The sequence below is a fragment of the Ostrea edulis genome, chromosome 3 (assembly GCF_947568905.1).
Source record: "Ostrea edulis chromosome 3, xbOstEdul1.1, whole genome shotgun sequence".
Taxonomy (NCBI): domain Eukaryota; kingdom Metazoa; phylum Mollusca; class Bivalvia; order Ostreida; family Ostreidae; genus Ostrea; species Ostrea edulis.
The window spans coordinates 3,910,773-3,926,118 of record NC_079166.1 but is presented as its reverse complement, the minus strand read 5'-3'; the positions used below and the strand labels follow the sequence as shown (position 1 = coordinate 3,926,118).

The 15,346-nt window shown below is 35.5% G+C and overlaps 1 protein-coding gene across 1 annotated transcript; it reads left to right on the top strand.

The window, feature by feature from the left end:
* Positions 1–5,534: 5,534 nt before the first annotated feature.
* On the top strand, positions 5,535–13,982 carry LOC125673561 (uncharacterized). The gene is made up of 3 exons (XM_048910175.2): positions 5,535–5,959; positions 11,663–11,809; positions 11,915–13,982. The coding sequence occupies exons 1-3, from the start codon at positions 5,743–5,745 to the stop codon at positions 12,403–12,405; spliced, it is 855 nt and encodes a 284-aa protein (XP_048766132.2). The 5' UTR covers positions 5,535–5,742; the 3' UTR covers positions 12,406–13,982.
* The last annotated feature ends 1,364 nt before the right edge of the window (positions 13,983–15,346 follow it).

Genomic DNA, 15,346 nt, shown 5'->3' with positions numbered 1-15,346 from the left:
AAACAATGTATAGATATAACTTCTTTTTATATTGAATTCGGCCTTTTGTACAAATATAATCATATTTATATTCATTGGACGCAAAGGGGGGGGGGGGGGAAGGGGGGGGGGGGGGGATGTCATGCAGCGGACCTTTGTTTTGTACCAAATACATATTTGTGTTTTGATATACTTAACATTTCATTTTCTGTTGTAGAATGAGTTGAGTGGAATAATGAACCTCCAAGATGTCTATGTACACATGCATGAATAAACTATTGTACTTATCCTATATTATGTGTTCGAGTTTCATTTCTTTATTATTTTTGGATTTGTTGAATTAGTGCAGGGGCGGATCCAGGAATTTTTGAAAATGGGGGGGGGGGGGGGGGGGGGTTAACCATCAATTTTGAATTTCAAAGAAGAAGGGGTCCACCCTCAGAATGCGTTATTTCATAGTCTTTTGACAAGGGGGGGGGGGATATCCAACTCCCAGACCTCCCTCTGGATCCGGCACTGTAGTGAATTACAACTTCAAGACCCCCCTCTGGATCCGGTACCTAGTGAATTGCAACTTCTAGACCTCCCTCTAGATCCGAGACTGTAGTGAATTACAACTCCCAGACCTCCCTCTGGATCCGGCACTGTAATGAATTACAACATCCAGACCTCCCTCTGGATCCGACACTGTAATGAATTACAACATCCAGACCTCCCTCTGGATCCGACACTGTAGTGAATTACAACTCCCAGACCCCCCTCTGGATCCGGCACTGTAGTGAATTGCAACTCCCAGACCTCCTTCTGGATAATATAAGTTATTCAATTTTAACGAGACTTTGAGTCCAAATGATATGAAAGGTGGATACTTGCATGTAATTGCATCATTCAAATTTATCAACACCAGTATATCATATAATTCTACGGTAAATAAGACGAAACACCGATATATATAAATTAGGATATTTTCGTCAGACACAAGTATCGCTTAAGGTAGCTCACTACACTAAAATTTTATTTAATAGCTCGTTAACACACCGATTATGAAGTATGGTTTCACCATCGAAAGAGTGATACAAAGCTCTGAATTATTTTATATGAAATTTTTGTGATTTTTCCCAGAATGATAAAAAAGAGTGTTTTGTTTGCTAAAAAGAGATTCTTGCGTCCAAATTTCGCTGTGATCAAAGTTTTACGTGAGGGTATATATTATAAAAGGACAACAGGACAATGGTTAATTATTATTGATATACAAACATCCTCAGGTAGTATTCAATTCAGTATTAGTTCAAACAATGATCCGGGGAGGAGGGGGGGGGGGGTCTCAACAGAATGCGCTCATGAAGTATGCTAGTATAATTCGTGGTAGTCCATGCCTTTTGTGTATTTTTCGAAATGAAATTTAGATAAAGTGACATCTGCAACAACATCCCAAGAACGTGAAATCCAAGTGAACGTGTCAATTTCAATCATGTCGCGGTTCTACAAGAGACGAGAAACCGGACAAGATTGAACGATTTGTTTATAGAAATGTAGCACAGACCGACAGTAATTCACAAACTCGACTCCTGTCCAGGTGCAACTGGTGTCGAAGTTAATCGATATCTTAATAATTGTAATAATATTACCTTAAACAAAATAATAAAATTGATTAAACTTCAGTTTTTAAGACACCACAGGAGACTGAAAACTACCACATCGACTAGAGTTTGAATATTACGAACAACATTTTTTTTCTTTACTATCATCCTTGCCTGTTTATATTTTACTGAAGCCTATAGGTGCTGGGATATAAGATAAATTAAATTTGAACTGCTAAATAATTAACCTGCTGGGTGCCACTTAATTTGCCGCCATATGAATCAACTTGCGGTCATCACTTAATTTACATGACGGGCGCTGCAAAGTCTCTCTCTCTCTCTCTCTCTCTCTCTCTCGCCAAAAATGAAAGGGGTCTAACTCCCGTAACTCCTCTCCAATAATTAGTAATGTGTATGCTCTACTATTAAGAACATTGCCGTTTGTCAATCTGCAGTTAATTTTAAAAAGTTATATGAATGCTCATGATATCAGATGCATGTAGACAGATGTGCGCACGAGAACATATTATGGGAACCTAATATATATCAACATACCAGACACGTAGAATCGGGGGGGGGGGGGGGTGCCGCTTCAGCTTTTTTTGACGTAACGTTCATTTCCGTTTTTGTTTTGTTTTTTTTTATTTGTTTTTTATTTTACCTGAAAAGATTAGTTATTTTAACATGGAACATAAGACATATTGGAGGATTGGCCCCGCCCACTCTTCTGGTGTCACATTGTAGTGGTGAATGAACTGATAAATCAAAGGACGAACGGACAGCCACTCTCCCCCCCCCCCCCCCCCCCCCTCTTCTGGTGTCACATTGTAGTGGTGAATGAACTGATAAATCAAATGACGAACGGACAGCCACCCCCCCACCCCCCGCCTCTGGAAAATAGGTACACTCGTAACTCAGCTGTGGAAATTGAATTGTTTTTACCAATCATAAATGAATAAATATTCTTTATATTCAAAGTCGGACATACAAACAATGAACATGAGGTATATACTACGTTTTTGCCAGCTTGCACACTGGTGTGCGTGAATGAGAGAGAGGGGGAGGGGGGCTCTTGCTTCTATGTACAATATATTTTCGCAGATTGTTTAGAGAATTGATCACTGATTTAACTGTAAACTTATAAGCATTAAAAATTTCCAGCTACATGTATCTAAAATTTGTGATTGTCAATATAGGCTATTGGAAACTTGCAGGAGTTGATGCTTATAATTGAATTAATCATTAGAAAAAAATATTAGTTTGAACTTTGCATGTTGAAAATACTTACTTTGAATGTTAGAATAACGGGGAAAAGTAAATTGTCAAAAAAGTGGGGAGGGCAGACCAACCCCAACCCCCTTTATAAATACGTACTTGATATAACATTTACGAAAGTTCAATCTGTGTTGAAAGGAAGGTGCATACATGTATATACATTTCATTAAATCCCAAAAACACTTAAATCTATGTGTCCCCCTATTAATTATTTTGTCTACAAGATTCTTTCCCGAAAATTTAGAGACAAGTTTTCAGTCAGAGCAGAAATGAAATCATTTTGAAGTATATTTTTTTTTATTCAAATGTGGGCTTCTTTCTTTTAATTTCATCAGGCTCATTATCCCCCCTCCCTAAGCTATGCAGCTTTGTTATATCATGAAACGAAACCTCAACACGAATTTTACAGATTTATGAACACTGATATCTTATCGAAAACATTTGGATTTGAAATTGCGACGTACAGCGGTATGCCTATTTTCAGTATATATCCATTGGGCCAAATCTACGAAATGAAAATATTTATGAATAAATTACACTCAAGCCTGAACGTAATCATTATGGCATGTTACAGAAACGTTAAAACACATATATACTAAGTCCTGCAATGCATCCATACGATTTTTCTGAATATATGTTTTTATGTAATTCATGAATGAAGTTCCTGCGCTTAAAATATCTTGGTCTTTTTGTATTTTGTTTTGTGAGTTTGGTTTACCATTCCTTACAAACCAAGATGTTACGTCAAATGTTCAAAGTCCTAATTCGGGGAGGGGTGTTAAAGAGTCTTTTACTTTGACTGCCTCAATACCCCCACCCCCCACCCCACCACCACCACCACCCTTCATTTTCCTAATTATGATCAGGTGTTTTACGTTACTATCATCGTTCTTTTCCGTTACTATCATCCTCGCTGTTTTTTCAACGACGAATTTTCTGTTCATATGAGCCGTATAAAAGATAAAATAACACCTGATCGTTACTATTATCAGTTTAATACCAGTGATTATTCGTGTGATCATGTTACATGTGGCTTATTATAAGTGCACTGAACATATCTGTAGTTTTCTCACCATGTACTGAACATTTCTCTAATTTTCTAACCATGCACTGAACATTTCTAGTTTTCTCACCATGCACTGAACATTTCTATAGTTTTCTCACCATGCACTGAACATTTCTACAGATTTCTCACCATGCACTGAACATTTCTACAGTTTTCTAACCATGCACTGAACATTTCTAGTTTTCTCACCATGCACTGAACATTTCTCTAATTTTCTAACCATGCACTGAACATTTCTATAGTTTTCTCACCATGCACTGAACATTTCTACAGATTTCTCACCATGCACTGAACATTTCTACAGTTTTCTAACCATGCACTGAACATTTCTAGTTTTCTCACCATGCACTGAACATTTCTCTAATTTTCTAACCATGCACTGAACATTTCTATAGTTTTCTCACCATGCACTGAACATTTCTACAGTTTTCTCAACATGTACTGAACAATTCTATAGTTTTCTCATCATGCACTGAACATTTCTACAGTTTTCTCATCATGCACTGAACATTTCTACAGTTTTCTCACCATGCACTGAACATTTCTATATGCACTGAACATTTCAATAGTTTTCTCGCTATACACTGAACATTTCTATAGTTTTCTCGCTATGCACTGAACATTTCTATAGTTTTTCTCACCATTCACTGAAGCGAAAAAGAATTTGTTAACCGAGATTATTTCTTTTTATGTTCTTTACATACATGATGGGGGTCGTTAAATGGTGTTTTTAAGGAATAAAATGATAAATAATACGAGGGTGATAAACGTTAATATAATTAGGAAAAGTACGGCAATGGATTTTCATGTATATGTGTTGATCGGCAGGAAATGACAGCTATTTCTGTAATGACATGGCCCCATTATAACTTGCCATTTAAAGATATAAATGAGTGAAATAGGAAGACATCATTATTGACTAAAACTTCATTGCATTTTTCCATTTTGCCATCAACTATTTGAACTCACTTTGAAAAATAAAATTAATCTTAAAATGTAAACTATGTGAACTTTTGAGTATACAGGTGCGTTTCCCGCCGTTTGCTTTAGATCATGGACCCGGTATTAAGAAAACAAAATGAAATGTTTCTTTGAGCACTACTGCATTATTTATTTTTTTCCAATTGAGATACAGTAATTTAATATTGATTACTTAGCACCAACGGCTAGTTTCATTCATTTCTTTCTTTTATCTTTTTGTTTTTGTGTATATATATATATATATATATATATATATATATATACATATCCAACGATGACTAAGTACACCTGATCCACATTTAATTAATTACACTTAGAGCGTTCGCCGCATAGTTCGGCTCTTCAGAGTGTATGTGTATAGATATCGAGATTTCGTTATCCTGAGAACGATAAAAATGAACGTCATTTTGCTTTGTAGTTAATCAAACACACCTACAAAGTGATAATATGCCTTTTATGCAATATAAAGCTAACTCGCTCATGGCAATGTTTGTATACACACATAATAGAGTCGAAGCATCTAATATTTTTCACAAGAATGGATCAGACTTAGGTCTCTATACTCACGCTATATTCATCCGATGGGATTTAAATAAACAATTTAAACTTTGCCAACTTCTTTTATTTACGGTGATCAAATCATTGAAAGAGGTATTTCAGAAGAAAATGTCCCCGGTTACGGATCACAATATCGATCATTTTCCCAATCCTTGAATAATCAGAAAGGTGCAGTAAATGTCATAATTGGTTATTACGCTTTAAATTAAGAAAAATGATGCACATGGAAAGGGGATAAGAAATCGCTCCAGGTAATTGTGATGGTTTCAATGTCCATAAACTGAAGTAACATCGGGGATCCAAATGGCCTATTGCGGTACTGCTACAGCTTGGTCCAAATTTGGTTTATTGACGCAGTTCATTGGACTGGCTTTGGCTCTCTCGGGATTTAGTACTATAGGATGGATGGCTACTACAACTGTCCAAGACAACACGGACATTATTATCGGTCTATTCCAGATGAAAGATTGCTCCACGGGAAGTTGTGCAACGCAGGAACTCTCATCCGCGTATGAAAATAGTATGTAGTTTGAAACTTTTATTTCATTATGAAGAGAGAGAGAGAGAGAGAGAGGGGGGGGGGAGATGGACAGACAGACCGACAGACAACCCGGCTTGTTCAAGTTGATTTTCTTTGCTATATCATAGGTAGATATATAAATATATAGATCTAAGCGTTTTTTTGTATTGTAGGAGTATACATAGAAAAAAAAACCCATAAAAACATGGGGGTAGTTTGCGTCATTAGGGAACCCGGTTAAATGCAGAAATTGTCCCCTTTTCTATTCTTTTTGTATCCCTATAATTACATTATAAATATCAACCCGTCGGATGATTATAAGATATTCAAGTGAACTTGAAAGTAAAATTCAAACATTTGAGTTTTGAAGCCTTCTTTGAATAAAAGTAGAGAGTACACATATAATCATTAATTACACGGGTTGCTGTTGTTGTTGTTGTTGTCTTTTGTTTGAACATTGAAGTTGTATATTGAATAATGCATAAGTGTGATGTATCCATTTAAGTAAAATAGCTTTGAAATCTTATTAAGCCAGGCCCATCTTCAAATTATTCAACATATCCGTAAACGAATTAAAAAAGAGTTAAAGTCAATAAATACAGGTAAATATAGCTTGATTCAATTCAGGTAGAAATAGGTCAAATTTTTATTGATTTTAATAGGTTTGAAATTTTCTTTGATTGGATTAGAGATAGGCTAATGATGTGAAGATACATGTAGTACCAAATATTTGAGAATATCAGGTTTAAATGTAATATTTAAACTTATTTTTGATGAATTAGACCCATCTTCAAATAATTGAATATAAGTACAAGAATTAAAGATAAATTGTCTTCAATAAAAAATGCTTTATATAAAAAATTTCAAGCTCAACACCTAACTCCATTTATCTTCAATCAGGCGCGTAGCCAGAAAGAAAATGAAGTGCACGCAAAGTACGGCAAGGGGTATGGTGGTCGCCTTGTGACTGGGGCCCAGGGGCGACTCCCTGGAAGCTCCTGGGCTTTACCAATGAAATCACTGAAGCATTTTTTTTGTTCGTAGAAACAGGGGTTCTTGTCAATTTCCAAACCAAAACAAATCACAATTTTTTTCTTAGGTGTTTCATTGTGCCAACTCACCGTGTGTACTTGGACTGACTTTACTGGGTTTTTTTTTTTTTTTTTTTTTTTTTTTTTCTCTTTTTTTTTTTTGTTTTTTTTTTTTTTTTGCGAGTTGTATTGTCCGCTTTATACTTCGTTGTTTTGGACTTGTGTATATGGTAAATGTTTCTGATAACAAATAATAGACTAAATCCGTGTACTACATGTACATATATAATATACATTAAAGTCAAATTGAATATGATGTTGAAAATTTGAAATTCAAAAAGGACTTTAACTTTGATTGAATCGACATGATGTTGATTAAAATTAATAGTTCCTCTCTCAAACAAATAATGTGTACGCAGTCGCGTACTTGCGTGTAGGCAGCTACGCGCCTGTCAATTAAATTACAGATAAGTCAGATAATTAGACCCGACTGAGGTACAGCAGGGGTTCGTGCCCGCATCCCCAAAAACTTTGAAAAAAAGAAAAGAGGGTAGCAAAGGAAATATATCAATTAAAGGTCAGGGGCGGATCTAGGAATTGCGGTTACGGGGGCGCCACTTTATGAGGCAGTGGGTCTTGGGACCGCCATGAGGCTCTCAAGTGGGTCCAGGACAAAGATCTGGTGGGGTCCAGGGGGCGAAGCACCGGAAAGATCCTGGATTTTACAGATTTTATAGGTCTTGAAATATGTCCCCTATCTAGTCATTTGTACTATATTCTATCATTTCTGATAAGGTGTCATTTTGACGCAATATTTAAGGGATTTTGAAAAAAAATTAAGTTCTCCCAATGAAGTAACTCAAGAAATCAAAAGATTTTGTCATTTATTTAGCCGGTGCACCCCCCCCCCCCCTAAATCCGCCACTGAAGGCAAATAATGTGTATAACGTTATCGAGTACGAATCCGTGACATTATAACCGAGTTACAATGGAGAAGAAAGCATGCTTTGTATTCAGGATTCACCGGACTGTATGCATAAAATGTAATTGGGATATAATAATAGGTTTGCAGGCAAAACATGACAACAAAAAAATGTTTTTGTGATTGAACATTGAAATGATATGTTACATAAAATAAGCAAACATACATGAACAATTTACCGAAGAAATAAAATGATTTGGGAAGCAGGTTTTCAGAATTTTTAAGAATTGATTTTTAAAAGATATTAGATCTTCAGAAGTGGTTCCCCATGGCAGATCGCATTTGATTAATGCGTTGAATTGTTACCCTAACGATACAGTGTGTATAGTTTTTTGGTTTTTTTTGGCCCCACCCCCACCCCCGAATTTAATTAAAATAGACCTACCCCTGCCCATGTGAAATCCCCATCTAGATATTAAAAAAAAAATAACCCTAACTCACCCATGTGAAATAAAAAAAAAAAATAACCCTAACTCACCCATGTGAAATAATTAAAAATAATAACCCTAACTCACCCATGTGAAATAAAAAATAATAACCCTAACTCACCCATGTGAAATAAAAAAAAATAATAACCCTAACTCACCCATGTGAAATAAATAATAACCCTAACTCACCCATGTGAAATAAAAAAAAAATAACCCTAACTCACCCATGTGAAATAAAAAAATAACCCTAACTCACCCATGTGAAATTAAAAAAATAACCCTAACTCACCCATGTGAAATAAAAAAAAAAAAAAAAAAAAGACAGACCTGATACATGTAATGACTCCAAAGTTCATTACTCCAAATGTGTTAAGGGGTGATCTTCAGAAGTGACGGCCATTTGGGGGCATTTTAAAAAAATATATATAATAACCGCCAGTAACAGTTTGCAAGATGTGCAATAACATGTTTATTATACTGAGTTTTAACAGGTTATATTATATCTATGACAAAAACAAGGTTTAATATCTTCGTTTTTAAGGAGAAAACATTTTAAAATATGCACTTCGTCAAATTGTAGAGTTGCGGAAGGGGAGGGGGTTCTATAGGCGTATTTGACGTTTATTTCTGTCCAAGTCACAGTGCAATTAATACCGAGAATTAAAAACAACATACACATGGAATTGAAAGCACAATGGTAGCATGTAATATAATCAGGGACGTACATGTAGCATCGTGTAAAAATAATGGTTGGGGTGAAGTTGATTTCATAATATTGCCTGAAAATTCTTGACATGTAAATGAAAAAAGTCCAAACGTCGAGAGGGAAGCCGGCACCTGTTGATCTTTCAGTTCCATTTATCGATTACATTTTCACTACCATTCACGACAAAGCTGTTTTAATAAAAAGAGAGGGGGGGGGTGTTATAAATATATATCGACCTCTGCGCGTAAAAATAGCCAACTATTTGTTGCTACGTGTCTCATAATTAATTGAAGTGCTAAAAAAAGCTGTAAGTCGATGTACACAAAACTTAACTTTCAAAAGATTGAATCACATGCGGGAAAATATTTCAACAGAAATATTACACTTCTTGTATGGGTGTGAAGTTTGGGGTACTGGTAATTATGAATGTTTAGAAAGGGTTCATTTAAAGTTTTGCAAATTATTATTGAATTTAAACGTTCCACACCAATTATGAATGGGTAGGGTATCCTCTAGATGTTGATGTATAATCAAGGATCCTCAATTATTGGAAGGTTGCTTTTGCAGGAGATAATAAATTTTTAAATATTATGTACGCATTTTGTAACTGCAAATTCACACAAGATTCTTGCTTTTCCAAGTGGGTGCTTTATGTGAGAAAAAATCTAAATAATGTAGGTTTCGGTAATACCGGTATGTGGGATTCGAATGGAGGATTTACTTTTGAATGGTTCAAACATACTATTAAGCAACGAATCTGTGACCAGTTTGTACAAATATGGTATAGTAATGCATTTAATTCATCTAAAGGATTTTTTCTATCATATAATAAAAGAAAATGTTTGTTTTGAAAAAATACCTTGATATACTAGATCCTTCTGACAGAATAGCTTTGTGTAGATTTCGTACATGTAATAATCGATTACCTATTGAAGTTGGCAGATGGAACGGCATAGACAGATCCCAAAGAAAATGCACCTTGTGTAATGACAATAAAGTTGGTGATGAATACCAATATTTGTTTAAATGTAGTAGATTTGCTAGAATTAGAAATCAATGTATTAAATGGAGAAAAGGGTCGTCACCAAATGTATTAACAACAAAATCTATTTTTAATACTGACAATATTTTCACGTTAAGAAAATGAAGTAAATTCTTAAAATCTATCCATCATACTATGCCCCCCCCCCCCCTATAATAACTTTGTTTATATTGCTGCAGTTTGCACACACACACACACACGCACACACACACATAGTGAACACATCATATTGTATATTTGTATGAGTACTTATATGTATTTTCTCAATACCGTTGTACTATTGGTAAGGAGAATAAAGAATTGATTGACTAGTGATAATTACAGGTAGCATTCTGTGTTGATTGGTACTCGGTGTATATTTAGCACCAGGTAGTTTTGTCCAGTGTTAAATGATAAATAGATAGGTACATGTATGCGTTGGCTGTGCGTGTGTTTTCAGGTACATGTATATCTTACTGGGTTTCGTGTTTTGGTTGTCAGAAATATTGACAAAGATTAGTAATGAAGAATTGCTGATATAATATAGACATCCTGAATCTGATCTAAAGGAGTTAAGGACTGTTAATATTCACATACTTTTTTACATCATGAGCAAACATTGCCAGCGAGAAAATCACATGGGGGACACACACAGACTATTTTTAGGCCATTACACTTAATGCTTAGATACATTCTTTAATTTGCACTATAGAGTATTTATTTTAGATACTCTGCATAGTGTTCTACCAAAATAAAATAAAATAAAAATAAAAAATAAATAAATTAAAAAAAAAACCCTTTAGCTATCGATCTTGATACTAATGTTTGATTTTGATAATTTTACAGATGTAAGATTGTACGTCGTACTGTCATTTTATTGTGTAAGTTTTATTGTTGCATTCCTCACCGCTACCCTTGTAAAGCGCCCTAGAGAAAGTTCTTTTATATAAAGCGCTATAGATGAATTTTATTTATCGATTATTCCTAATTGGCGATTGATTGCAATCAAATATTGTACATTTTCTATTTATCCCTTAGATGACATTGTCAACCGATAACCAGTGTGCCGCGCGTCCTCACTACTCAATGGGAAATAACTCGTACAGCATTGATAAAACATCTAGTGATACTGTAGGGCCATATCGTGCTATAGGAAATTTATGTCACATTCCATACTTTTCACAAAATGCTTAAGTATATATGTACACAAAATTTATTGAGCTGATTGGAATATTTTTAGTATACCACTTGTCTAAAATAAAATAATCTTTTTTATCTACACGTATTTCACTTTTCCCCACAAAAATGAAATATCCTTAACAAAGGTGAAATGGTTGATCACTACAACCAATAATTCAATATTGGCAAAGTTTGTACTTAAATGTTATATGATACAAATCGCTAAGATTTAATCCATTATGTAAGGCCATACTGATAGTACAGTTACAAGTGAAACCCTTTAAATACAACTTGAATAAACCGCAATTTTTTTTTTAAATAAAGAAATGAGACTCTTGTATTTTTTCTTTTACCAGGTGGTCGGGATGCAACGCTGGGTTTAATGATCGTTGTTCTGATAGTATCAGTTCTCACCACTGTCCTTTACAGTATTTATGTTGCCACGGACGCTGCAAGATACAGATCCATGATCATTATCATAATGTGCTTAACTTTCTTGGCGGGTAAATTAAACTTTGACACTCATTACCTTCTGACAACTAAATACATACAGATTTGAATCTTCACATACAATTTACTGATGTATAACTGTAACATTTTCCTTTCAGCTCTGTTTACTCTGATTGGAGCCATTGTCTACGCCGCCTCAGTACCTTCTGACTTCTATTCGTCCTATTCGGTCGGACTCGTCTTAATAGCCTCGTTTTTATTCGTTTGCGCCGGATGTATGCTTATTCCCGATATCAAAAACAAAGTTTACCGACGTCAAACTCGGACACGTGTAAGAACTCCTTCCACCCTAAGTGTACAGTCGACCGAATCTCCTCCACCACGTTACACCTCTAGGATGCCATCGCCCGTGTACAAAATTCCTCGTCGACCCAAAGGTGTCTGGGTTTACAAAGAATACGATGATTATCCACGCACACCAAACCGACGATCACCGCCAAGGGATACTTCAAGGTCAATTTCTACTCCAGGAAAGGCGATCCGACTTCACCATGTCCGGGAGCCACTCTCGTTACAGATCTCGCATGTTACGCCCCGTCGGTACGGCACTCCTTTGTCCGTTCAACGCTATGATTATAAAGCCAGATAGAAAAGGGACCTGCATCTCGCGATGGATTTCATAATATAGACACAAAATAAAGGGTTTTCAAGTTTGTTAGTTCAGGATCCAAATGAGTTGTTCAAATAGGAATCCGTTAAATGAAGGCGAGATAAATCTTCCAATCTCATGAACGACTGGACCAGAAGAAAATTATATCAAGGTTTCTTTAAAGAGTGAATATTCAAAATGTTTCAAATCATTCTTCCCGTAGGATGGGTGGGGTAAACGTTTTGAATGGGGATAAAAAGAGAAGAGAAAAAAATCTTTTAAAACCTTTTCTAGGAGGAGCTACTCCTTGATTAGTCATATTAATATGCAGGCATCCTCAGGTAATACAGACGCAAGCTTGTTTCAATCATGGCCGCTGATACAATGTACGTGCTTCCGTTCAATGCAGTGAGGAAGTTTACTGTTCTCTATTGTGTTATTTGAAACATCCAAGTTCACGATATGTAGGAGGTTCGAGCACACTTTTAATCCGGATAGCTACATTATCTACACTGCATGTTGCCGTCCAAAGTCAGTCTCTGTTCTCAATTGCTTGATGTGTTGTCTTAAATGATTTTCAACTTAACTTTGAATGATGTTGTCTATTGAGTGTTCCCCTTATCCCCGATTCCACCCAGAGATTTTTGAGCAATGAAGTTACATGTAGTTGATTCAAGGTCAGAACTTTAACCCCCCCCCCCCCCCCCCCCCGCGCTAAAGCGTTTCACATATATCTATATTTACGAATCGAAACTCTCTGGGCTGAGTCTCTTAAAATATCGTTCAAGGTACTTTCGACACTTTAATGCCATGCCTTTTGTAAAATCGTTCTTAATCAACCGAGTATTTACTCTCGTTAGTCTATGCCTTTGTTTTCGCCGTATTGAAAAATTAGTTGTGTGTCATTGAGAACTTTCCTCTGAAATATAAGGCGCACAGACTCAAGGAGGAAGATACCCCATTTGTTTTCCAACTATCGTTTTCAGTTATTTTCTTACACATGTATCAACTTTAAGATATATTGTTTGACTCCCCCCACCCACCCGAATTTTTTACAGTAATGGCGAATGGGAAGAAAATAATCTTTAAGTTATGAAATGAACCCATGTGTAGATGCACGAATGCTACCCCCACCCCACCCCCTCCCCAATCACGGATTAAGAAATTGCAGTTTGGGAAAAAATTAGGTAGTTTTAGTCACAGTGGGTTGTCTTCCGGATTGTGGAAAATAAAAAAAAGGAAAATATGAATCCTCTTGAAAATCTCCGTTGAAGTAGTTTTAATAAAGATGCCGACACGTTTCGGCAATTAATATATCATTTAAATTATATCCCCACAAGTAGTATCATATCGATATGACGAACCCCCCCCCCCCCCCCCCCCGCACCCCTGTTTGCCACAAATATATTTATGAAAACTCTAGATTTGGCACCCAAAGTGGCTACGTATTTTGGCTAATATGTAACCCCAACCCCCCCGATCTGCCTCTGAATTTGACACATCAATTATGTTTGATTTATTTATATGTTGCATTTCTTATGTTTTCATCATTGAATAAATGTTACAAAATTCCTGCTTTTCTATGTTCGTGATTTGGAAGTTGTAGTATGGTTTCGTGGAAATTATAGTACAGCTAAGCTCCAAAAAGTTAATGTGTGTTGGATTTCTGTCTGATCTCAAGTATGGCTAAGATTAAAGAAAAAAATATCGCACCTTGACATCCTCTAAAAAGATGTACCTGCATGTAACTCACTATGCGTTGATAGAAATACAACAGCGTAAATCCTTAATTGTTAAAAGTTCGTGTTTATATTTCCTCAATCTCAGTCCATTAACTTGCACAGTTAATTGCACAATAAATAGTATACTTTGAAATGCCCTGTAACAAACAGAAAGCCGCATATCAAAATGACATGAAAATGTACATCACGTCAAATACAAAAAAACATTGTATACATTTTATACATGTTATATAAACATATATTGTATCATTTGAAACTTAGCACAAAGTTATATCAAATGATATTCAAGCACTTTAATTACAATTTTATAAAAGTGATCCACCGAACTTATTTATATTTAATAAGTGAGAAAAAATAAGTTTAAAAACAAATTATTTATATTATTGCTTTAGTTGACTTTAGTATAAATAGCATAACTTACCAAAGTTATGGACTTTAGGCTTGAAATTTATCAAATGCAAAGCTGTAATCTTCCTATAAATCAAATCTTCTTTGGGGCAACTGCTATAAAAGTTAAACATGCACTTTGTTAGATATTGGCAATATAATTAAGAGCGCAAACTGCGATGCTATTGCTTCCATAAAAACAAAGAAAAACCCAACATACCCTAATGGCAAAATAGCTCCAACTATAACTAAAACTCAAACGTCTGAACACTTCAAACCCACTGGACAATATGAAAAAACCCAACCCTTGACTATAAAAGGCGCCAAACGCTCACCTAACTTTGGGCGGGAATATACTATTACATCAAATTGGAAATTAAATAAAATCAAAGCTGCTTGTCATTGTTTTTGGCAAAAGTTTTTCGTAGAACTTTATTATACAATCTTATCAATTGCAAATTCAATTCTTTTTAATCATAAAATTTAAAAGTTATTTACAAAATTTTCACACTGCTACATGCACATCATACATGTACCAACAGTTTGTAGCAATTATTTATAATTCATAGTGGAAGGGCTACTTAACGATATTAATCAATATGGTAATCGCTCACCTGAATCACCTTTGCCCTGTCATTGTTCAGCTGTTGTGATTTTCAAACGAGTCTCCCTTATAAAACTTTATTCCCACGAAAAAAAAAATCGCCCCATGTTGCAGCCCCAACCTAGCCCAAAACGGATCACAACATAACTGAAAATGAATTCACATAACACAGGGATAGCTCAACTGTCAACACCAATATGACTAACTT

Coding starts and splice junctions, on each gene's coding strand:
- LOC125673561 (XM_048910175.2), top strand. CDS start 5,743: ATGGCCTATTGCGGTACTGCTACAGCTTGGTCCAAATTTGGTTTATTG. Junction 5,960..11,662: donor CTCATCCGCGTATGAAAATA/GTATGTAGTTTG, acceptor TTCTTTTACCAG/GTGGTCGGGATGCAACGCTG. Junction 11,810..11,914: donor GTGCTTAACTTTCTTGGCGG/GTAAATTAAACT, acceptor TTTTCCTTTCAG/CTCTGTTTACTCTGATTGGA.